General features: G+C 41.4%; 2 protein-coding genes across 2 annotated transcripts; one reads left to right on the forward strand and one right to left on the reverse strand.

Moving 5' to 3' along the window:
• Window positions 1-6829: 6829 nt before the first annotated feature.
• On the forward strand, window positions 6830-7954 carry LOC311043931 (zinc finger C2HC domain-containing protein 1A-like; the record flags this gene model as incomplete). The annotated part of the gene is made up of 1 exon (XM_084055355.1): window positions 6830-7954. One exon carries the CDS (start codon window positions 6830-6832, stop codon window positions 7952-7954), a length of 1125 nt encoding a protein of 374 aa, XP_083911481.1.
• A 7350-nt stretch (window positions 7955-15304) lies between these two features.
• On the reverse strand, window positions 15305-23303 carry LOC311043932 (GTPase IMAP family member 8-like; the record flags this gene model as incomplete). The annotated part of the gene is made up of 5 exons (XM_084055356.1): window positions 23180-23303; window positions 22393-22481; window positions 21229-21265; window positions 20204-20953; window positions 15305-16074 (listed from the first exon to the last, which is right to left on the reverse strand). Exons 3-5 carry the CDS (start codon window positions 21239-21241, stop codon window positions 15305-15307), a joined length of 1533 nt encoding a protein of 510 aa, XP_083911482.1. The 5' UTR covers window positions 21242-21265; window positions 22393-22481; window positions 23180-23303.
• Between the last annotated feature and the right edge of the window lie 958 nt (window positions 23304-24261).

The following is a 24261-nucleotide window of genomic DNA, read 5'->3' on the forward strand; positions in this document are numbered from 1 at the left end:
AGTCATATTGGTGATGTCATAGGGATGATGTCATATTGATGACATCAGAGTGTAGACAAATCGCTCAAAAAAAGGACGGCCTGCGCTAATCCTCATTTCTAGGCTTGCACTGCAACAGTTTATGTTGTGTGTGATGTCAGACCTCAGCTCCTGGTCAGCCTACATAAGGTCTGAATTGTCTTTAGACTTTCACTTCATTTCATTGTAGGGATTTTCCTGAGAGAGACAAAGATAGAGACAGAAGAGGGAGAGACAGAGAACAGGGAGATTGTCTGACCCCCAGAGAGGAACCTAAAACTCATCCCCATCACAGTCCATTTATTAGCATCATTTGATGATGGAAGGAAGGAGTGAGTCCCAATATTTCCAGACTCAGGTCTCCTGTTCTGAGCGTCCATATGCCTGTGCCTTCACCTTCCCCCATGAACACATGAAGAGGAGCCACAACGACCTCTACTGCCAAACGCTGAGGTATGAACAGATCCCCTCAGCAGCCTGTCAGCAAATCAACAGCACTGTAACCAGCCCAAAACAAGAAGACACAGAGGAACCAAAATATGACAGTCATCAACATTTTACCAAGAATGTAGCTCAGGCGGGAGAAGTAGAGACACATCAGCTGAGTTACACAGGAAAGGCAGGAGAAGTAGAGACACATCAGCTGAGTTACACAGGAAAGAAAATCCACATCTGCAAAGAGTGTGAAAAGAGTTTCAGTGTGTCGAATAGTCTTAAGACACATATGCGTCTCCACACTGGAGAAAAACCATACCACTGTAAAGAATGTGACAAGAGTTTCAATGCGTCAGGTACTCTGCAGACACACCTGCGTACACACACTGGTGAAAAACCTTTCCACTGTCAACAGTGTGACAAGAGTTTCAGGCAGTTAGGTCACTTGAAGGCCCACCAGCGCATCCACACTGGAGAAACACCTTTCTGTTGTAAGCAGTGTGACAAGAGTTTTTCTGAGTCAAGTAATCTTAAGAGACACCTGCGTTTCCACCTGCGTACACACACTGGAGAAAAACCATACCACTGTAAACAGTGTAAGAAGCGTTTCACCATGTCAAGTAACCTGAGGAAACACCAGCGTATTCACACTGCAGTAAAACCTTTCCACTGTCAACGTGTGAAGTGACCTGAAGAGACACCAGTGTATCCAGACTTCAGAAAAACATTTACAGTCTTATATTATTTGAGTTCTGAGTGGTTACAGCTCATGTATTTAAAGGACGACTTCACCGATTTTCAACCTATCTTCATATAATTGGTCCTCACTAATACGATAAAATGGTACCATTTTTTTCTACTTGGTCTGTGTCTCATAGGAGGGCTGTGGACAGTCCAGAAACCCGTCTACCAGTGACATCATCGTTAGGCATGATTTTTTTTTTTACCAACAAGATATCACATGTTTTATTTAGATTTTTATTAACACAAGAACAATGGCTTCTTTTATTGCATTGCAACTTTCCAGGAATAGAAAACCTGCAGTTTCTATTAGCTTGGATTTCCCATTGATGATGTCACTGGTAGACGGGACTCTGAACTGTCCACAGCCCTCCACTGAGACACAGACCGAGTAGAAAAGAATTGTACCATTTTATCATGAGTATTAGTGAGGACCAATTATATGAAGAAGATAGGTTGAAAATCGGTGAAGTCGTCCTTTAACACAACACGCCTCATTCACAAAACTTCTTACATTTCTTCTATTTTACTGTTGTCCTGCTCCTAAGTGAACACCAACGTCGGATACATAAAATGTGTCTACAGCCTTGATTTGTGTATGCACAGGTGTATCAAATTTTGAGTGTCAGTCGTTCATACGTTCATTATTTGTATAAATCAATCAATGTTAAATGGGACGTATAACACCATAAAAGGCATGCCTCAAAGGGTCAGCAAAAAAGAATCCCTCATAATATGGGGTCGTGGTATAAAAAAGTTTGAGAACCCCTAGTGTAGACTAAAAGGTGAAGAGGCCTGTTAATAGCGTCACCATGATGCCAATTTTGGAGAACAAAATGAATAAAAATAACTAGAAAAAGTTATCCGCGGAGCACAGGTGTCCGCCAGGTCAAGTAGGTTATAGTGACCTCCTGGTGGCGCAATAATAGGCCAATGTGAAAAGGGTGCCATTTCTTCATAGGCCTTTCACGGCAATCGGACGCTGTGTTCATGATTTGAGGCATTTTGTTCAAAAATAAATCTGTTGATTGCGCTATAACAGGCCAATGTGAAAAGGGTGGCATTTCTTCCTCGGCCTAGTGGGAATGTGCGAGCAAAATGTCACGGAAATCGCATGCTGTGCTCATGATTTGAGGCATTTTGTTCAAAACGGACCGATCGTGCAAACTTTGGAAGCCAATGTTAGCCAATCTGTATGGAATGTGAAAAATCGGACAGATCCGTCTTGATCACATGACTATAATAGCGTATACACTCTGTGTATTGATTTGCGTGATGTTTGGACAAAATCTGAAGGAGTAATATTTCCTGGTGGCGCTAGATCTGTAAAATGTGGGGAATCAGCGTATCCACACTGGAGAAAAAACATAATACTGTAAAAGTGTGACCAACGTTTCAATGTGTTAAGTGACCTGAAGAGGCACCAGTGTATCCAGACTTGAGAAAAACATTTCCAGTCTTTGCAATTGTGTTTACAATTTGAGTTCTGAGTGGTTACAGCTCATGTATTTAACACAACATGACTCATTGAGGAAACTTCTTGCATTTCGTTTTGTCAATTTTCAAAAATTATATATATATATATATATTTATTTTTTTTGGGTGGCCCACCGGCCTGTCTTGGCGGCCTGGTCGGCCTGGAATGGCGCGGCCGTTCTGGAATTGTCCCAAATTTCCCAGTGGCCAGCACGTCCCTGTCAGTTGTTCATATGTTGGATGGGTGTGCCATGGTTCATTTTGTATAAATCAATCAATGTTAAATGGGTCGTTGAACACCATTAAAGGTATGAGCCAAAGGGTCATTTGTGTGTAACATGCCAAATTATACTCCCATCACTACACCTCTGTCTGACGCTGGGCGGCGGCAGTGCTTCAGCATCGCTGGGCGGCGGATGCGTCTCGTTGTCGCGGGGCGACATGCTGATGACATCAGCGATCTCCATATATGGACATGATAGGGACAAGGACTGACAGATACAGATATCCGGTTGTCCATAGCCACAGACCCGACCTCTATGCCCATATTTCATGTGGAAATATGAACCGACGACTTCGAACTGCGCACGTGCGCAGCTGCAAGGATTTCGAGGTAGTGCCGTCGAGTAGTTTGGTTATCCAGTTGTCCAGAACCGATCCAACCAATATGCCATATATGGGCATATACTGATGACATCAGGGATCTCCATATATGGACATACATGCGACGTAGGTGTGAGGGCCGCATAACGGCCCAAATCTAGATGTGAGGGCCGCGTACGCGTGTAGTGGCCCGAACCTTTAGTGTTATATAAAAGATCAAACTTGTGAGTTGAAAAAACTTGAATCGTTTTTCGATTCTCTGGATCCGTAAGCCTCTCCCAATTGCAGCTTGGCACGTTCCATCAAGGGGTCATCTGAAGCTCATACCAACAACCATTTGATCTATCGCCCCCCCCCCCCCCCCCCCCGAGTTATGACCCAGACAGAGATTCTGTATGCAGACACTTTTCTTGCGGACATAGACTTATAGTCAGGGGTGTACTGGAGGTTGGGCGAGGTGGAGTGCCGCTCCACCAGTTGTGGAGCGCCCGCAAACGCATGGACGTGCACGTGCGTACCCGTGCATGTCAACCTCGCGTATTGATCAAAAACAACCATTCATTTCACACCTCTTACAAAAGATTACAAAAGCTGCCGAGTGTCAACAGCGTGAATTAACATAGGAAAAACCCTGGCTGGATGCATATCAATGGTCCATTGTGTGACCTGTACTGTAGGTGTAGGCATAGCCATACTGTCAGATGTTTTGAAGTAGTCCAAAGAGAACGTTTGGATAACAGTGGCTGATGGATGGATTAATGAACTAAATTACAGGAGTCTGCAAGGTAAATGCATATGACAACACTAATGTATCCCCATTATGTAAGAAAATAGAATACAATTCTCTATTGTGGGTTAATAAATAGGCCTACATACTTAAGAGGTTATTGTCTCCGCTAGGAGACTATGTTTTCACTTTCCGTCCCCCGTCCCCCCCCTCGGCCAAGCTAACATTGGTCAAGCCTCACGTGACACGTGACAATACGTTGAAAGAGTGTGCTCTGATTGGCTAGTGAGACGCATGACGTATAGCGGCCTATAAATAGATGTGTCACTTTGAAAGAGTCTTGGTCTCTTTCAAAGTGAGGTAAGACAGGAATAATCACGAAATGGCTGAGAAATGGCGGAGTAACACTTCAGACAGGATTAATCAAGTAACACTTAAGACAGGATTAATAAGGAACAGTACTGGCCTGTGCTCCGAGGAGCACATTTTCTAGTGCTCCTCGGAGCGATCACTCGTTCCAGTGATTAAAAGATCCACAGTACACCACTGCTTATAGTATGATGACATTCAACTGCCAGTGCCAACCATTATGATTCCATTAATTGGACAACATGAGACAGGCGGTTCAATCCCACCCTTACGGACTAGTTTATTTTCACCTGGAAGTTTAGGTTTAATCCCCTCCAGTGTACTCAGGATTCAGGAGGCATAGTCAAACTGAACCTGGATTAAAACAGACATTGATATTTTCAAGATCTGCTTATTAAAATGTTGTATGGCGCCTGGATAATATCTGTGACCCACTCTCACAGCCCACACATTTTATACATGCTTTTGCCAGCCATCAAAGTGTCTTGTAATAAAATACTGAGCACAGCAGTGGTCAAAGGGTACCCCCTAGTGACCAATGGAGGAATATGAAGCTGACTACATGCTGTCTCTATGCATGTTATATTCACTGCTTGGTATTTCTTGGTAATGAAATATTTTAATTTTGTATTGTTTATTTTGTTTGTTTGCTGATTTTAGTATTTATGTTACTTAAAATGTGTAATATATGTTTGTCTGTGTTGTTGACTGTTGATTTACAATCTGGAAATAATTTGTGAAAAAGAAAAGAAATCAAACAAATCCACCAACTGGTGCAAACTTTCTCTTTTTGACCCAGAAGTCAATGATGTATTGGGACAAGCCTACCGATCATTTCCATCCTGCTAACCAGAAGCAGCAGTTTGCAGGAGGCTGTGGAGGCTCAGCAGGATGAGTGAGCAGTCTCCTCCTCTGAGAGCGTGGTTGAGGCCACTAGAGAGGCGGTTGCAGCTACCGTGGTGCCGGTGGCGGGTGCAGTACGTTAGTCCGACAGCGCATTCCTCCGACAGCGCAGCGCTCCGACGTTTCCAATACTAAACCCGAACCAAACCCGCACCCTAACCCTAACCGCACGCGGATGCCACATAGTCGGAGAAAAGGTCTGTCGGATTAACGCATGCCTCCCCGGTGGCAGCTGTGACTGGCGCTGTAGCAGGCGGATGGTCACCAACGAAGTTAAAGGAGTTGTTCACCCAAGAAGTGACTTTATTTCTATCGTTTAACTACCCGGTGTTGTCTTTAACTCTCACAGAGTTTTAGTTAGTACCATTCAGTCCATAACGTTGAATACAGAATACAAAAACAAAGAAAGAACTTGGAATGGAACACAAGGAACTTGAATGGAACTTGAATGGAATCAATCAAAGACTCCACGTAACAACAGCAAAATGATATCAGAAATCCGTCCATAAAGTCCAAAACATCGCTCATATTATCATTTAGATTCTGCTCTACCGAAATCCGCTGAGAAACGTTCCAGACATCACCAAAGAAGAAGTAAATTAACTTTAAAACACCAGGAAGCTAAGCCGGCACATGCACGAAAGACACACGCGCCTGGGCGTTCGCGTGCATGTGAGTAAGCTCCGTTGAACCCTATGGGCATGCCCATGCGCGTTCTTCGCTCGTGCATGAGGTGTTTTCTTTGACTCTGCGCGAGGCAAAGACAACATCGGGTAGGTAAACGATAGAAATAAAGTAATTTCTTGGGCGAACTACTCCTTTAAGGCTGTGGCAGGTCAGGTTGCTACAGAGACAGAGGACCGGTCAATGGAGACAGCAGTCGCTAAAGCTGCTGAGCCATCAGAGACATCAGAGGAAGATGCTGACCTTGAAGCATCAGAGACAGGTAGTAAACCGGAGAGAAATAAGGCCCAAAGAGCTGGTGTTTCAAGTGTCGTGGCGTTGCTGCAGAGCCATAAACTACGACGAGGTCGTCCACAGAGCGCATATCTCCACCAGAACGCGTGGCCTACACAGGGCTGTATAAGTCGCGGGGAACAGGATCTGAGGAAGCTGCCTCAGGATGAAACATCATGGTGAACAGGAGGATGAACAGGAGGATCCTCCTGCTAACCCTCCCGTTTACATTATCTCCATGCCAAAATTGCAGAAGTAGCTTTTATCCCAAAGTGCTGAAAAACCACCTTCGCATCTGTCAGAACATGAAGACCAGGAAAGTGTGTAAGTAGGTGCTAAGGGGGCAAATACCATTTCTACGACATAATAGTTAACGTTTTCGCATTTGTGGCACCCCCATGATCAGAAGTGAGAGGAAGAGGTGTGCCGTATATGTCTGTTGACGTCAGGTTGCCTTGGTTACCTTTATATTTCAGCCAGTCCGGAGCTGTGTGGAACTCCATGGGCAAGGATGACGCCATTTGATGGCGCAAGATACCGAGGCTTAAAGGACCGCTGGACACAAGGTCAGATCATTTCCCCGTTTGTGATAGGTACAAGATGGCAGTAACAGTGTTGACCAAGGCAGATGAAGCGAAGAAAATGAAAACTGATGAAAAGTCTGTTCGTGTGTCCATCTTTATGGAGGAGGAAACACTGCAGGACGGAACACTGCAGGACAAAACACTTCAGAATGAAACACCTCAGGACAAAACATATCAGGCTGAACAGGAGGATGAACAGGACGGTGAGGATGAAGACTCTGCTAACGAGACACACAGACCAGACGGCCAAGAAGTTCCTCCCGTTGACTTTGAACTATCTCCATGCCAAAATTGCGGAAGGAGCTTTTATCCCAAAGTGCTGAAAAACCACCTTCGCATCTGTCAGAACATGAAGACCAGGAAAGTATTTGACACCAGTAAATGGAGAGCCGTTGAGGGCACAGATCTCGTCAAAACCAGCAAATCAAAGCCGCCAGAAGAATTCCCCAAGAAGCAGAACAACTGGAAAGAAACACATGATGTGTTCATCGCCAACATCCGTAATGAGAGAAAGCTGGCAATTCAGGCTCAGGCCGAGCCTCCTCCCAATCAAGATACAAGATCATATTTCATGAAGTGTCCATCTTGTCCATTGAGAAAGTTTGTTAGTAGGAGCGCATCCAACATTCACATCAGGTCCTGCGGGGAGAAGGATACTCGCATGCCCAGCAAGGGCAAGCTGGGAGACATAAATAAACCTGCACTCGTAGCAAGCAAGCTTCCTACTCCAGTCAAGAAGTCCCCCACTATGTCCATTACTCCCTCATCCCCTTCTCGTTTACCTCAGAAGGCTGGCTCTGGACAGTCCACTGGAAGCCCATCTAAGACCTACTCTTCTGCGGCGATAGTAAAGACCCCTGCCTTCTCAAGCCCACAAGCCCTCCGTCAGGTAATGAGAGCTGGCCTTGGCCCAGTGAGGAGCACTCCGCCTTCATTGGGACCCAAGAAGAGGAATGTCTACAACCTGGACAACTACAATGTCTCTAGGGAAGATGCCAACAGCGTGAGTGAAGTGGACAATGGCGGAACGAGTGGTGGAATGAAAGCCAGGTACTGCTATTCGTGTGGGAATAAGTACCCTGTAGAGTCTGCCAAGTTCTGCTGCGACTGTGGGACCAAGAGAATGTGCGGAAGACATTGAAAATGATAAATATTGATGAAAAGTCTGTTTGTGTGTCATGGAGGATAACTTTGAGGATGAAACAGCTCGGGATGAGAACTTGTTACCATCTAGTATCGGATTATTTTACCGGCTAAGTTTCTGGGAGTGATAAGAACTCACTAACAAGGTCATGGAAAATCAAAGAACATCACTCATATTGACTCAACGTCGTCTGTACGAAGCTAAAAAACAAATGAAGGTTCTAAAGAACACTTTTGAGTGGCAAGTTAATCAGAGCACTGTGGGAGAGGCTTGAGACACGTACCTTGACAGCGACATTATCACAACTGTGGCGGCAAACGGGTGGTGAGTTGGAACGGATTTGACCATCTGTCAGACGTTTGGCGTGACGGGACACCCCGTGGCGGCACATATTGATCACCCCCCTGTTTTTTAGGTATTTCTAGACAATGATTGACCAGAAACTGCTTATCACAAGCAAAAACAGCACAGAAACAAACGGGTTGGTGGCTCTGCAGGCCCAGCAGCTGGCCCAGGCTGATGACCAGCTTGTCCACCATCGAGTTCCAGCGAGAGGCGCTGGAGAAGAATTTGACGAGGATGAGCTGCTGGATAAGTTGGAACAAGAACCTGCGGGTTCCTGCTCCCCAAAGTGCCAACTTCTTTACCTTCCAGACCTGCAAAGAACAGATTCTCTTGGCCCATCAGAACAAACTGACAACCTCAGCTATTAACCTCTAATTTCCTCTTCCTCCAACAATAAATTATCTCTGAGAATAGATCGCTACCACAAATAAAGGTGAGGGGGAAGTCATATTTTCTCCCCGGTTTGTGTGCACGTGTGTGTATAGTATGTGAGTCTGTATACGTGGGTCCAGAGCTAATCTTGCAGACCGCTGGACCTGTCAGACACTCCCCTTTCAACCCGTGAATGACAACTACGTAATTTGATTATTTTTTTGTGCGTGCATTACCTCTGTCTACCCTTCCTCTAGAGTAGACCTTCAAGGAGTGACCCATGGTGACATCATTCAATCAACCTTGTTCACGTCTTCAACACCATTCAGTGCCACAAGATGATCAATGACTCCACCACCTCAACATCCCTCCAATCCTCATCCACTGGAGTCACAACTGCCTTAGCAACAGCCCAGAGACCAGTTAGATAGTTTAATGATTCTCAAACTGGAACCAAATGGACCCGAAAGGGTCTATTTGTAGGGGTCCATTTGGAACCCCCTCAAGGAACTCTGAGGGTCCCTGAACCCCACATTGAGAACCACTAGAATTGGCACAGTGCCATCATCAACACATGACTCCCTCAGGGTTGTGTCTTCAGTCTCTTCCTTTATACCCTCTACACTAGTGTTTTTCAACGGGGGCAGTACCCCCCCGTCCCTCCCCATTGGGCGTTCAGTATTGTCAGAGAGCCCTAGAAACAATATATTTGGGGGCGTTTGTGTTCTTATTTTTTGAACAGCTAGTCTAGGACAGCTAGTGAAGATAATGTTATACTCCGTAGTATGACGGTGCCATCAACGCGTTCGGATGCATCGCGTTGGCTTGTGGATGTGTTCTTTTCGGCAAGCAACACCGTCACTGCTGTCAGCAGGTATTGTTTGCCCACTCTGGTCTAAAGTCTAAAGACTCTAAACTACCATGCTACTGCTTGTTGTGTTAGATGGTTGGAACATAAGTGGGATTTACAGAGTCATGCTATGTACTGAGCATCCAAAGTGTTGCCCCTCTGTTGGTGACAGCTGATCTACTGTATGTACGAGAAATGATGGCCTGCGTGTCACATGATCTCATGGATGTTTTTGTTGAAGTTCAAGTTGAAACTCTGCATGTTCTATCCATGCCAAACAGAGAGGGAGAGGCAGCATAGTTCCTTGTGAACCATGAATTAAGTCACATCTATTGTCCTCATGACAGCCTTGTATACAGTGCATTTTGTGATGTATAGGCTATTTTATATCAACCCATCCACCACCAGGCTACATGCCTACATCTTCTGTAGCTGTCGGTGGTTGCGCATAGGCCTTGTGAGAGGAGACAGAGACAGACAGACAGACAGACAGACAGACAGACAGACAGGAGGGGGGGTTCATTGTGACTGGCTAGACATGGATTCATGAACTGCAGATCACTTAAGCACAGTCCATAATGCTCTGATCTGTATTTTGCACTAGAACAATGAATAAGAAGGCTTGTTAAAATCTTGTTTGGTACTGTACCTTCACCAAGTTGATTACCTTTTGACTGCTGTTTGTGATCAATAAGGACACCAAAGTAGTGTTTGAAGTTCCATTTACTAATTGTAGTTGTTTAACATTATATAATAATGATACTAATAATACATGTTTACTATTAAAGTCTATATACAATTCTAGTTATAATCAACAGGCTTTCTCTTCTTTTTTTGCTCCCTGGGAAATAGGCTAATAAACACATTCTAACAGTCCATCTAACTGTCTGTTATTTGGCATTGACAATAATAAACAGAATGTATATATAGTTTGGTAATAAACATACACAATGTATGCCAAGTAGGCTATGCTAATTGGGTTAGGGACCTGGTTATTGGATATATATAATATTTTTTTTGTGCAAATTAATAGTATTTTATTTTTTTCCATTTCCTGAAAAGTAGCAGGTTGGACATAGTACATGGTTTCCATCCACCAAGTAACAGGAGTCGATCCTGTTACTTTCAATTGAGGAACTAAATTATGTCATTCCTGTCAGCCCCTGACCTCACAAAGGTCATGCTTTTATCTCATCACGCCTTCCTGGCCTCAGCAATAAAGTCACATCACGCCTGGTTGTGAAAGTTGTAATTTTAAAGTTATTATCGTTTTCTGATTTTGCTCTGTTTGCTGGTTTACTTAACTTTACTGCACTTTGTAGCTTTGTTTTGGAAAGCGCTAAACAAATTAATTCATTATCCCTCAGTGACAATATCTTGGATGCTCTCTGTACAATAAACTCAGTTTTGAGTTTTCAACACTTCTATCGATACTTCTACGATCCCAGCAAAGACAGCATGTTATCTGTGAACTGTTTGTTAACCCCCACCTTGTTACTCTAAGAAAGCATAATTTCACCCATAGACTGTAAAAATGAATGGACAAAGTGACGCAATTGGTTTCTACAGACAGTAAATGAAGCCGATTTTCAGCTATTTGAAATCCGCCATCTTTAATATATACAAAAAAGCAACTGGCCATAGGAACCGGAAATCAATCCCTAAATGAATGCTATTGGTTGGGTAGCTTGTCAGTCAAGAGCGGGGGCAGGGAATGAATGCTATTGGTTGTGTAGCTTGTCAATCAAATCATCCTGCCTCTCCTAGAGCTTGTCGTCAATTTTATATAAATGGGACCATAATTTACAAAAACGCATATCATGATGATTGAAAGAGGACTTTAAACTAGCGATTGGAAGCATATAGTATTTATGACAATGTATATTAAGGTAAGAAAATCAAGTTAAAGTTCGTCAAAAACCCATCCGCTTGCATTGAAAAAAAAATCTTTCTGACACCAGCAGGGGTAAAACAGCCAAACTACAGGCCATTCATATGAACTGTCACTTGAACTCACTTCCTTATTAGACTCAATGTACAACTCTCAAGCTGGCCCCTTGATTTAACCCCATGCTGTTGTACTGTTCCCCATGCTTTTTCAGCATATTGACCGTCTACAACAAAAAATGACTTATGCATCACACAGGCCTACTGCATCCAAAAGCTCTCAGTCTCAAATGTTTATATACTAGACCGGCACCATTACATGTTATGATGACCTCTCTCTCTCTCTGTGTATATACACCCCTGTATATCAGGAACGGAAGGTGTAGGACCCCATGCAAGAACTCAAACATCAAACGCAAGAGATGAGGTTCACAATTAACAAAGACTTGAACAAAACAGTAAACACAGCCACACACTGTATAGACGGGTTTCCTGTTAGTAAACATGAGAGGATATGACCGCGCAGAGGAGGGGTAAGCCTATAGAGGGTGCCATTACCCGCAGCAGCTCTGGTCAAATGTCCATTCATAAAATAAATGATCTTCACCGGGTTTAATGAAAGTAGATTAAATTATGCAGTTTGTAATACCTTGTTTACTCAATAAAAATGATTTGTCGGAAGTTGGATCTGATTGTATATAATAGCATTATGCCTATTATGCCTATAATAGCAGAATTATGGCTATCTAACTCCCGAACACAACAACAGAGTGAACGACGCTTCCAGGTCGTTTCCCCCGAGCATGCGCAGATTGCGCATTCTGCTCTGTGATGACGTCGCGCGGAAATCCGTCTATACTATAGATACACTATAGCAACACACAGTACAACACTCGAACACTGGAAGACTCTAAATAACTAACAAACAGAACCAGAAACACTTCAAACTTTTGACCAAACACTGTTAGCACAAAATAACACAGTCTTTACAGCCTCAAGAGCTCGTCACTCAACAAGGCTCAGCTGGTCCACAGGTGACAGCACTCAGGGCAGACTCTTTGCCTCAGGGAGAGAGGAGAGGAGATTGGCTGAGGGGAAATTGGAGCAGGGCATGGGAGGGGCAATGGGCTGGCACACTCAGTGGCAAACAGTTACATCAGGGACAAAACAGGGGTACTCTGGACATGTGCTTTCTAATTTGTTCTTTCGAATACTTAAAGGACCACTTCACCAATTTTCAACTTGTCTTCATTTAATTGGTCCTCCTCACTATTATGCTCATCATAATATGGTACTATTTGTTTCTACTCTGTCTATGTCTCAGAGGTGAGCTGTGGATAGTTCAGAAAACCGACATTGTGAATCCAAGCTAATAGAAACTGCAGGCTTTCTCTTCCTGGAAAGTTAGCATGCTGTAATAGAAGCCATTGTCCTCGCAATAATACAAAATAAAAGAAAACATTTGAAACTAGAAAAAGTGCTCCTCGGAGGCACAGGTCTCCGCCAGGTCTGGTAGGTTAGGTTATTGTGGCCTCCTGGTAGCGCTATAATAGGCCAATGTCCAATCTCCCGCCTGGACTACTGCAACTCCCTCCTGGCTGGTGCTCCGGCATCTGCCATCAGACCTCTGGAGCTTGTTCAGAAAGCTGCGGCTCGTCTGGTGTTCAACCGCCCCAAGTTCTCTCACACAACTATCCTTCTCCGTTCTCTGCACTGGCTCCCCGTAGCGGCTCGCATTCAGTTTAAAACCCTGGTGCTAGCCTATAGGGCAGTGAAAGGAACAGCTCCTTCTTACCTCCGGGTTTTGGTCAATGCCCACACCCCTGCCCGACCACTCCGGTCTGCCACCTCGGGGCGACTGACTCCCTCCCCACTCAACGGTCCTTCTGGTCGATCGACACGGTCACAACTTTTTTCTGTTCTGGCCCCACAGTGGTGGAATGAACTTCCCACTGATGTCAGGACAGCAGAGTCACTGCCCATCTTTCGCCGCAGGCTGAAAACCCACCTCTTCAGGAAACACTACCCTTCCTCTTTGCCTGGCCTACTTGTTGTTAACTAGTTGTAGGAACTATTGTTGTATTGTTGTATTGGATCTATTAGCTCGTGCTCATTTGATTTGGCTATTTTATCTCATGTGTTTATGAAAGTAGATAGCTGATATATTGCACTTTTACCTTAGCGCTAGGTATACTCTTGGTTGCTTGTTTTTACAGGAAATGCACTTCTGGTGATTAGTAGTTTCGTTCCCTACCTATGTTGAATGCACTTATTGTAAGTCGCTTTGGATAAAAGCGTCTGCTAAATGACTGTAATGTAATGTAATGTAATGTGAAAAGGGTGCCATTTGTGTTTAGTGCCTCAATTAGGATGGAATATGGAAAATTGGAAAGATCCGTGTTGATCACATGACTAAATAGATACTGTGTACCGATTTGCGTAATATCATTTGTTTTGTGCAAAAATCGGCCTCCTGGTGGCGCTATAACAGGCCAATCCGAAAAAGATTTGTCTTTGGCATCCAGGGAGTGTTTGTTCAGTTTTGCAGCGACCGGGCCAACAGTGCTGGAGATTAGCTGTTCACAGACACTTTTTGTAGTCATTTTCCAAATAAAAATCGAAATTAATATTGAATATTGAACTTAAAATCTTGCCTATAATTTGACCAATTGATCATTGAAAAGTTACTGTCACATCTGTGTCTAAATTAAATTAACTTAGTTTGTTTTCCACATTTGCTTTTGTGGCAAAATGTGTTGACATTCGTGGTGCGTGAAGGACGTGTCCCCACTATCTTGAAAATAACTTGAATTGTCCCCTCCATTAGACCCCCTGAAATTGAATTTATCACCTGTGTTGTATACAGTATGATTTACTAATCTGCAGTGAGTCAACCCCACGTGAGTCAAAGTATAGATACTCCTGGTCAAATATTACTCAACTACAAGTGAAAGTTTGTTGCTCTGTCAAATCTGTACTTGTTTAAAGTAGGCCCTACTTGCTTTTAAAAATGCAAAAGTACAAATTACAAAGTACATTTTCCTTTTTCAATATTACAAGACACAAAGTACAGCTGTAGTGGTCAAAACGTTCTTTTTATTACACAATGACAAGTTTTTTGAAACACGGCCTTTTCTCCTGCCTGACAAATAAAATCTGCTAATTTTTTCAAGAATGGAAAAGAAAAAAGAATCAATGAGCCACAACACGACATGCAACATGTTATTATATTATCCTATACTAGCCACTCTATAAATGGATGTTAAAGGGATTCTAGGCAACATTAAGCCTACATTTTGAAAATATTTATATATATTGCATTTTTTCCCAGTGCCGGTTTAGACTCCACAGGGGCCCTAAGCAGGATACAGGAAAGGGGGCCCGGCGAAAAAAGACGCGGGTAAAAAAAGACAAAAAAAAAAAAAAGAAAGACGCGGGTAGGCGGGGCCCTACGCAACCTGTGTAGTGTGCGTATAGGGTGGACCGGCTCTGTTTTTTCACCTCTATCAGCCACTATATAATGATGCTGGGGTGTTTTCCTACATTGAAACACAGTCCTCTTTCTGATAGCTGTATTTTCCCTACTATTTTCCCTAATAGGGGGGGGGGGGGGAGGCGATGTTTAACAACAGTTTTTTTCTTTTTTTGATCTCTGCCAAGTTCAGAGATCGCAGGGGGGACTTCTGAACGGGCCATGCCGAAAATAGGTTGCTTTATTCGGATACAATGCGTGTCACTGCTCGTTTTAATGTAGGCTTAATGTTGCCTAGAATCCCTTTAACAGTGGTGTGGATTTCTTGACTTGAATATATATCACTGAAGCTTTGTCATTCATTGGATAGTGTATTTTTGTATCCTAACTACAATTTTCATTGTGGGTTTCACTACAACATTTACAACAACACACATTGACAACAATCAATTCTTGATTCTAGCACATCATCTGTATTCAGCTGTGTCTCTGCTTGTATCAGTATCAGAGCCTCTTTTAAATATTCTTCAAGTCTCTTCTTTTCATCCTCTTCAATAATCCTTTGCTGCTCTATCTCTGCTTCTTGGAACATCTCAGTGGTGTAGTGGCTTCCTCCATTAACCTCCACCATCGACTTGATTTTGGCCAGCAGCTCAGTGACCTGAGAGGGATCCTTGGTTTCGTTGTTGAAGACATGATAGCGACCGTCATATTTGCTGATTACTGCTTGTAGTTTTGGACTCTTTTTCACAAAGTCTTCAACTGGATAACCATTGAGCAGGTCACCACCAGTGAAGAGAATCATGGTGTATTTGTTCGACATGTCACCAAATGCCATTTGAATCATTTCCACAGATGTCTGATCCTCTTCTGTAAATCTTCCCAGTTTGATCACAATCAGGAACACATGGGGACCAGGAGCAGCAAAACAAATACACTGTTTGATATCATTCATAACTTTATCATCTCTAAATCTGGTGTCAAAGAATCCTGGTGTGTCAACAACAGAGATGTTTCTACCATCCACTAGACCTATGGCCTTCTGACAGTCCATTGTCGGAGATTCAGATTCAAATGCAAATTCGGATTCAAATGCCTCACGACCCAGGATGGTGTTTCCAGTGGCACTCTTTCCTGCTCCGGACTTTCCAACCATCACGATACAAACTTCTTTATCATTCGTCTTGAGAGCTGGCGGATTAAAATTATATGGTTATGGATGATACATATTAGAGGTTTCCTAAAAAACATTGTCTAATATGTTGTATTATATCAGAGGGTGTGCGCGTGTGTGTGTGTGTGTGAGAGAGAGAGAGAGAGAGAGAGAGAGAGAGAGAGAGCACATACTGTACCTTTTGAACTCATGTCTGCCTTGAAATTTGTGTTACTCTGTGTGTGTGTGAGAGAGAGAGAGATGGTATCATTATAACAGATCTGCATACTGTATAAGACAGATGATGTTAAACACAATTTATAGCAACCGTTTTTCATCACAAAATCAAATGAGCCGTAATAGTCTCTATACTGTAAGCAGGGGAGTTGTCCTCTAAGAGAAAGCACGTCTTAAAGGTTTACATTATCAACACAATGTCAAACCATCAAATAAAACATCATTGACAGAGCGGCCTCTTCACCCATTTCCTAATAATGATTTGTCTTATTTAGCTCATGGGCAATTGTATTTATGTTAGCCTTGACATACAATATCAATGTGGTGCATGATTTGACAACTATTGCAGGACATGCAGTGGTGGAAAAAGTACTCAAATGTTTTACTTGAGTAAAATTATCAATACGGCAATGTAGAAATACTCTGTTAGGGCACGGCCCCACCGCACTTTTATTTTACCTTTGGGGCGGAATCTGCCAATGCTTTGTCAATGCAAATGCGTGGATTTTTGGAAAAAAAACGCAAGACCAAGAATCCACGCATTTGCATTGACAAAGTATTGACAGATTCCGCCCCAGAGGTAAAATGAAAGTGTGGTGCTGTGCCGTGCCCTTACAGGTAAAAGTCCGGAATTCAAAATGTATTTATTTTTAAAATTTGAGTAAAACTACAAAAATATTGCTATCAGAATGTACTTGTAAAATGTACCAAAATGTTTGAAAATAGCAGATCTACTGTACAAGCTCACAACGCGTCGCGATGCGACACGTTCTGTGCTGTGTATAGATCGGCTATTTTCAAATAGCCTAGATATAAAATGGGGCTAAAGTGGTTAATGTATGTTTTATAATGTAATAATCTATATCTGCAAAGTAACTAGTGACTAAAGTTTTCAAATAATCGTAGTGGAGTAAAAGTACAACATTTGCCTCTGAGATGTAGTGGAGTAGAAGTAAAAGCATAGACGACTGGAAATACTCCAGTAAAGTAACAGTAGCTCAAAATTGTACTTAAGTACAGTACTTGAGTAAATGTAATGTACTAAGTTACTTTAAACCACAGAGAGGACATGTATTGATGAAGTGGGTATGCGTAACTTGACTGAGATTTCCTCACTCACCTGTAGACAAGAAAAGGAGACCTGATGATGAGATTATCCTCCTGATTGTTTTGGTGTTTTTTTAACTGTGTTTTGAATGCAGGGAGAACCTATTAGTGGATATAAGTGTAATACGTAAGTTAGTGAGTAATATTAACTAGTCTCTCACATTTAGGTTTCACTGAGGCAGCACCACCTGCATGGCAGTGGTGGAAGAAGTACTCAGATATTTTACTTAAGTAAAAATAGCAATACCACAATACAAACATACTCTGTTACAAGTAAAAGGCCTGTGTTCAAAATGTTACTTGAGTAAAAGTACAAAAGTATTGGCATCAGAATATACTTAAAGTACCAAAAGTAAAAGTACTAAAAATGTTTGAAAATAGACGATCTACAAGCTCACAACGCGTCACATCGCACCTTTGGTGCATATATTTAAATTAATTTTTTTTAAAAATGTTTTTACTTTACTTAAAACACCCAATGACCATTATAGTGACATATAATCACACTATAAGGCATTATAACAATGTATTAGTATGATGCATTGTAAAATTATTATAATGGATTATAGCTATGACAATTATAATACACTATTATCCTGGCCAAAAGAAACAAGTCTGTAAGTGACAAGTAATTATGAAGTATTATGATATTTTACATTCTAAGTCTACATGACATTTTTTATAATGTGTTATGATTATTGTTATAAAGCATTATGGTGAGTATTTATGAGTCCTCTTACAATGTTATGAGCAGATTATAATATATTATATTATTTTGTACTGTTTAAGGCATTATATACATGGGTCTCAGTATCTTACCTGGTTTCAATGTTGAAATCCTGATGTAGGCCTGGAGAGACAGAGGAAGTATAAAGACAGGCTATGAAGCTTCAACAGGAACCAGCTCACTGACATATCTCTGGTGTCTCCCTGTCATTTTATATATTTCAGTCTAAAATTCCTTCAATGGGGGAAGTCAGAGATCTATATTGTTTACATGAAGTGATTGAGAGATCTATTGTTTACATGAAGTGAGGGAATCGCCTGATTAAATCACCTGATTAATTTAAGTTCAATCTGCACCACAGAGAGAAGGAAGATAACGGCACAATCAACGATTGACGTAGTCAAGGTCCAGTGCTTGTTTAGCATCAGTGTGCAACAAAAGACTACTGCATATATTACTCAGCGGTGGAATGTAACTAAGTACATTTACTTAAGTACTGTACTTAAGTATCAATTATGCAATATAGAAATACTCTGTTACAAGTAAAAGTCCGGAATTCAAAATGTACTTGAGTAAAAGTCCAAAAGTATTGTTATCACTACAAAAAGTGCTCCTCGGAGCACAGGTCTCCGCCAGGTCAGGTAGGCTATTGTGGCCTCCTGATGGCGCTATAATAGGCCAACATGAAAAGGGTGCCATTTCTTCTTTGGCCTTGCACGACAATCGGACACTGACTGCATTCATGATTTGAGGCATTATGTTAAAAACATTTGTTTCGCTAAATTAGACCTACTGTTGGCGCTATAACAGGCCAATGTTAAAAGGGTGGTATTTGTTCCTCAACATAGTGTGAATGTGCGTGCAAAGTTTGACCGCAATTGGACGTGCGTTTTTGCGGAATTTTGTTCAAAACAAGCCAATAATGCAAACTTTAGATGTCAATCTTCGCCAATCAGTATGGAATATGAAAAATCAAACATCCGTCGTGATCACATGACTATAGAGTATAAAAAAGTATAGATACTCCTGGTCAAATATTACTCAACTACAAGTGAAAGTTTGTTGCTCTGTCAAATTTGTACTTGTTTAAAGTAGGCCCTACTTGCTTTTAAAAATGCAAAAGTACAAATTGCAAAGTACATTTTCCTTTTTCAATATTACAAGACACAAAGTACAGCTGTAGTGGTCAAAACTTTCTTTTTATTACACAATGACAAGTTTTTTGAAACACGGCCTTTTCTCCTGCCTGACAAATAAAATCTGCTAATTCCCCCCCCCCCCCCCCCCTTTTTTCAAGAATGGAAAAGAAAAAAGAATCAATGAGCCACAACACGACATGCAACATGTTATTATATTATCCTATACTAGCCACTCTATAAATGGATGTTAAAGGGATTCTAGGCAACATTAAGCCTACATTTTGAAAATATTTATATATATATATATTGCATTTTTTCCCAGTGCCGGTTTAGACTCCACAGGGGCCCTAAGCAGGATACAGGAAAGGGGGCCCGGCGAAAAAAGACGCGGGTAAAAAAAGACGAAAAAAAAAAAAAAGAAAGACGCGGTAGGCGGGGCCCTACGCAACCTGCGTAGTGTGCGTATAGGGTGGACCGGCTCTGTTTTTTCACCTCTATCAGCCACTATATAATGATGCTGGGGTGTTTTCCTACATTGAAACACAGTCCTCTTTCTGATATCTGTATTTTCCCTACTATTTTCCCTTCATATATGTGGTCAATTTATCATGACCGAGCCTATTTAAAAAATAAAAATTCGGGGGGGGGGGGGGGGAGTGGCGAGGCGGTGTTTGACAACAGTTTTTTTCTTTTTTTGATCTCTGCCAAGTTCAGAGATCGCAGGGGGGACTTCTGAACGGGCCATGCCGAAAATAGGTTATTCGGATACAATGCGTGTCACTGCTCGTTTTAATGTAGGCTTAATGTTGCCTAGAATCCCTTTAACAGTGGTGTGGATTTCTTGACTTGAATATATATCACTGAAGCTTTGTCATTCATTGGATAGTGTATTTTTGTATCCTAACTACAATTTTCATTGTGGGTTTCACTACAACATTTACAACAACACACATTTACAACAATCAATTCTTGATTCTAGCACATCATCTGTATTCAGCTGTGTCTCTGCTTGTATCAGTATCAGAGCCTCTTTTAAATATTCTTCAAGTCTCTTCTTTTCATCCTCTTCAATAATCCTTTGCTGCTCTATCTCTGCTTCTTGGAACATCTCAGTGGTGTAGTGGCTTCCTCCATTAACCTCCACCATCGACTTGATTTTGGCCAGCAGCTCAGTGACCTGAGAGGGATCCTTGGTTTCGTTGTTGAAGACATGATAGCGACCGCCATATTTGCTGATTACTGCTTGTAGTTTTGGACTCTTTTTCACAAAGTCTTCAACTGGATAACCATTTAGCAGGTCACCACCAGTGAAGAGAATCATGGTGTATTTGTTCGACATGTCACCAAATGCCATCTGAATCATTTCCACAGATGTCTGATCCTCTTCTGTAAATCTTCCCAGTTTGATCACAATCAGGAACACATGGGGACCAGGAGCAGCAAAACAAATACACTGTTTGATATCATTCATAACTTTATCATCTCTAAATCTGGTGTCAAATAATCCTGGTGTGTCAACAACAGAGATGTTTCTACCATCCACTAGACCTATGGCCTTCTGACAGTCCATTGTCGGAGATTCGGATTCAAATGCAAATTCGGATTCAAATGCCTCACGACCCAGGATGGTGTTTCCAGCGGCACTCTTTCCTGCTCCGGACTTTCCAACCATCACGATACAAACTTCTTTATCGTTCGTCTTGAGAGCTGGTGGATTAAAATGATATGGTTATGGATGATACATATTAGAGGTTTCCTAAAAAACATTGTCTAATATGTTGTATTATATCAGAGGGTGTGCGCGTGTGTGTGTGTGTGTGTGTGTGTGTGTGTGTGTGTGTGTGTGTGTGTGTGTGTGTGTGTGTGTGTGTGTGTGTGTGTGTGTGTGTGTGTGTGTGTGTGTGTGTGTGTGTGTGTGTGTGTGTGTGTGTGTGTGTGAGAGAGAGAGAGAGAGAGAGAGAGAGAGAGAGCACATACTGTACCTTTTGAACTCATGTCTGCCTTGAAGTTTGTGTTACTCTGTGTGTGTGTGTGAGAGAGAGAGAGATGGTATCATTATAACAGATCTGCATACTGTATAAGACAGATGACGTTAAACACAATTTATAGCAACCGTTTTTCATCACAAAATCAAATGAGCTGTAATAGTCTCTATACTGTAAGCAGGGGAGTTGTCCTCTAAGAGAAAGCACGTCTTAAAGGTTTACATTATCAACACGATGTCAAACCATCAAATAAAACATCATTAACAGAGCGGCCTCTTCACCCATTTCCTAATAATGATTTGTCTTATTTAGCTCATGGGCAATTGTATTTATGTTAGCCTTGACATACAATATCAATGTGGTGCATGATTTGACAACTATTGCAGGACATGCAGTGGTGGAAAAAAGTACTCAAATGTTTTACTTAAGTAAAATTATCAATACGGCAATGTAGAAATACTCTGTTAGGGCACGGCCCCACCGCACTTTTATTTTACCTTTGGGGCGGAATCTGCCAATGCTTTGTCAATGCAAATGCGTGGATTTTTGGAAAAAAAACACAAGACCAAGAATCCACGCATTTGCATTGACATAGCATTGACAGATTCCGCCCCAGAGGTAAAATGAAAGTGTGGTGCTGCCGTGCTCTTACAGGTAAAAGTCCGGAATTCAAAATGTATTTATTTTTAAAATTTGAGTAAAACTACAAAAATATTGCTATCAGAATGTACTTGTAAAATGTACCAAAATGTTTGAAAATTGCAGATCTACTGTACAAGCTCGCAACGCGTCGCGATGCGACACGTTCTGTGCTGTGTATAGATCGGCTATTTTCAAATAGCCTAGATATAAAATGGGGCTAAAGTGGTTAATGTATGTTTTATAATGTAATAATTTATATCTGCAAAGTAACTAGTGACTGAAGTTTTCAAATAAAATAATCGTAGTGGAGTAAAAGTACAATATTTGCCTCTGAGATGTAGTGGAGTAGAAGTAAAAGCATAGACGACTGGAAATACTCCAGTAAAGTAACAGTACCTCAAAATTGAACTTAAGTACAGTACTTGAGTAAATGTAATGTACTAAGTTACTTTAAACCACTGAGAGGACATGTATTGATGAAGTGGGTATGCGTAACTTGACTGAGATTTCCTCACTCACCTGTAGACAAGAAAAGGAGACCTGATGATGAGACTATCCTCCTGATTGTTTTGGTGTTTTTTTAACTGTGTTTTGAATGCAGGGAGAACCTATTAGTGGATATAAGTGTAATACGTAAGTTAGTGAGTAATATTAACTCTCTCACATTTAGGTTTCACTGAGGCAGCACCACCTGCATGGCAGTGGTGGAAGAAGTACTCAGATATTTGACTTAAGTAAAAATAGCAATACCACAATACAAACATACTCTGTTACAAGTAAAAGGCCTGTGTTCAAAATGTTACTTGAGTAAAAGTACAAAAGTATTGGCATCAGGATATACTTAAAGTACCAAAAGTAAAAGTACTAAAAATGTTTGAAAATAGACGATCTACAAGCTCACAACGCGTCGCATCGCGCCTTTGGTGCATATATTTAATGTTTTTTTACTTTACTTAAAACACCCAATGACCATTATAGTGACATATAATCACACTATAAGGCATTATAACAATGTATTAGTATGATGCTTTGTAAAATTATTAGAATGGATTATAGCTATGACAATTATAATACACTATTATCCTGGCCAAAAGAAACAAGTCTGTAAGTGACAAGTAATTATGAAGTATTATGATATTTTAAATTCTAAGTCTACATGACATTTTTTATAATGTGTTATGATTATTGTTATAAAGCATTATGGTGAGTATTTATGAGTCCTCTTACAATGTTATGAGCAGATTATAATATATTATATTATTTTGTACTGTTTAAGGCATTATATACATGGGTCTCAGTATCTTACCTGGTTTCAATGTTGAAATCCTGATGTAGGTCTGGAGAGACAGAGGAAGTATAAAGACAGGCTATGAAGCTTCATCAACAGGAACCAGCTCACTGACATATCTCTGGTGTCTCCCTGTCATTTTATATATTTCAGTCTAAAATTCCTTCAATGGGGGAAGTCAGAGATCTATATTGTTTACATGAAGTGATTGAGAGATCTATTGTTTACATGAAGTGAGTGAATCGCCTGATTAAATCACCTGATTAAGCTAAGTTCAATCTGCACCACAGAGAGAAGGAAGATAACGGCACAATCAACGATTGACGTAGTCAAGGTCCAGTGCTTGTTTAGCATCAGTGTTCAACAAAAGACTACTGCATATATTACTCAGCGGTGGAATGTAACTAAGTACATTTACTTAAGTACTGTACTTAAGTATCAATACTGCAATATAGAAATACTCTGTTACAAGTAAAAGTCCGGAATTCAAAATGTACTTGAGTAAAAGTCCAAAAGTATTGTTATCACTAGAAAAAGTGCTCCTCGGAGCACAGGTCTCCGCCAGGTCAGGTAGGCTATTGTGGCCTCCTGGTGGCGCTATAATAGGCCAACATGAAAAGGGTGCCATTTCTTTTTTGGCCTTGCACGACAATCGGACACTGACTGCATTCATGATTTGAGGCATTATGTTAAAAACATTTGTTTCGCTAAATTAGACCTACTGGTGGTGCTATAACAGGCCAATGTTAAAAGTGTGGCATTTGTTCCTCAACATAGTGTGAATGTGCGTGCAAAGTTTGACCGCAATTGGACGGTGCGTTTTTGCGGAATTTTGTTCAAAACAAGCCAATAATGCAAACTTTAGATGTCAATCTTAGCCAATCAGTATGGAATATGAAAAATCAAACATCCGTCGTGATCACATGACTATAGAGATTGTGTGTACCGATTTGCGTGAAATTTGGATAAAATTGGAAGGACATAAGTCCTGGTGGCGCTATAAAAGGCAGATGTGAAAAATGCAGGGCAAAGGTTTTTCCTTGAGCTCTAGGGAGTGTGCATACAAAGTTTTACACAGATCAGTGCAGTTATAGGTAAAA

This window comes from Gymnoscopelus microlampas (genome assembly GCF_963454915.1).
Source record: "Gymnoscopelus microlampas genome assembly, chromosome: 4".
Taxonomy (NCBI): domain Eukaryota; kingdom Metazoa; phylum Chordata; class Actinopteri; order Myctophiformes; family Myctophidae; genus Gymnoscopelus; species Gymnoscopelus microlampas.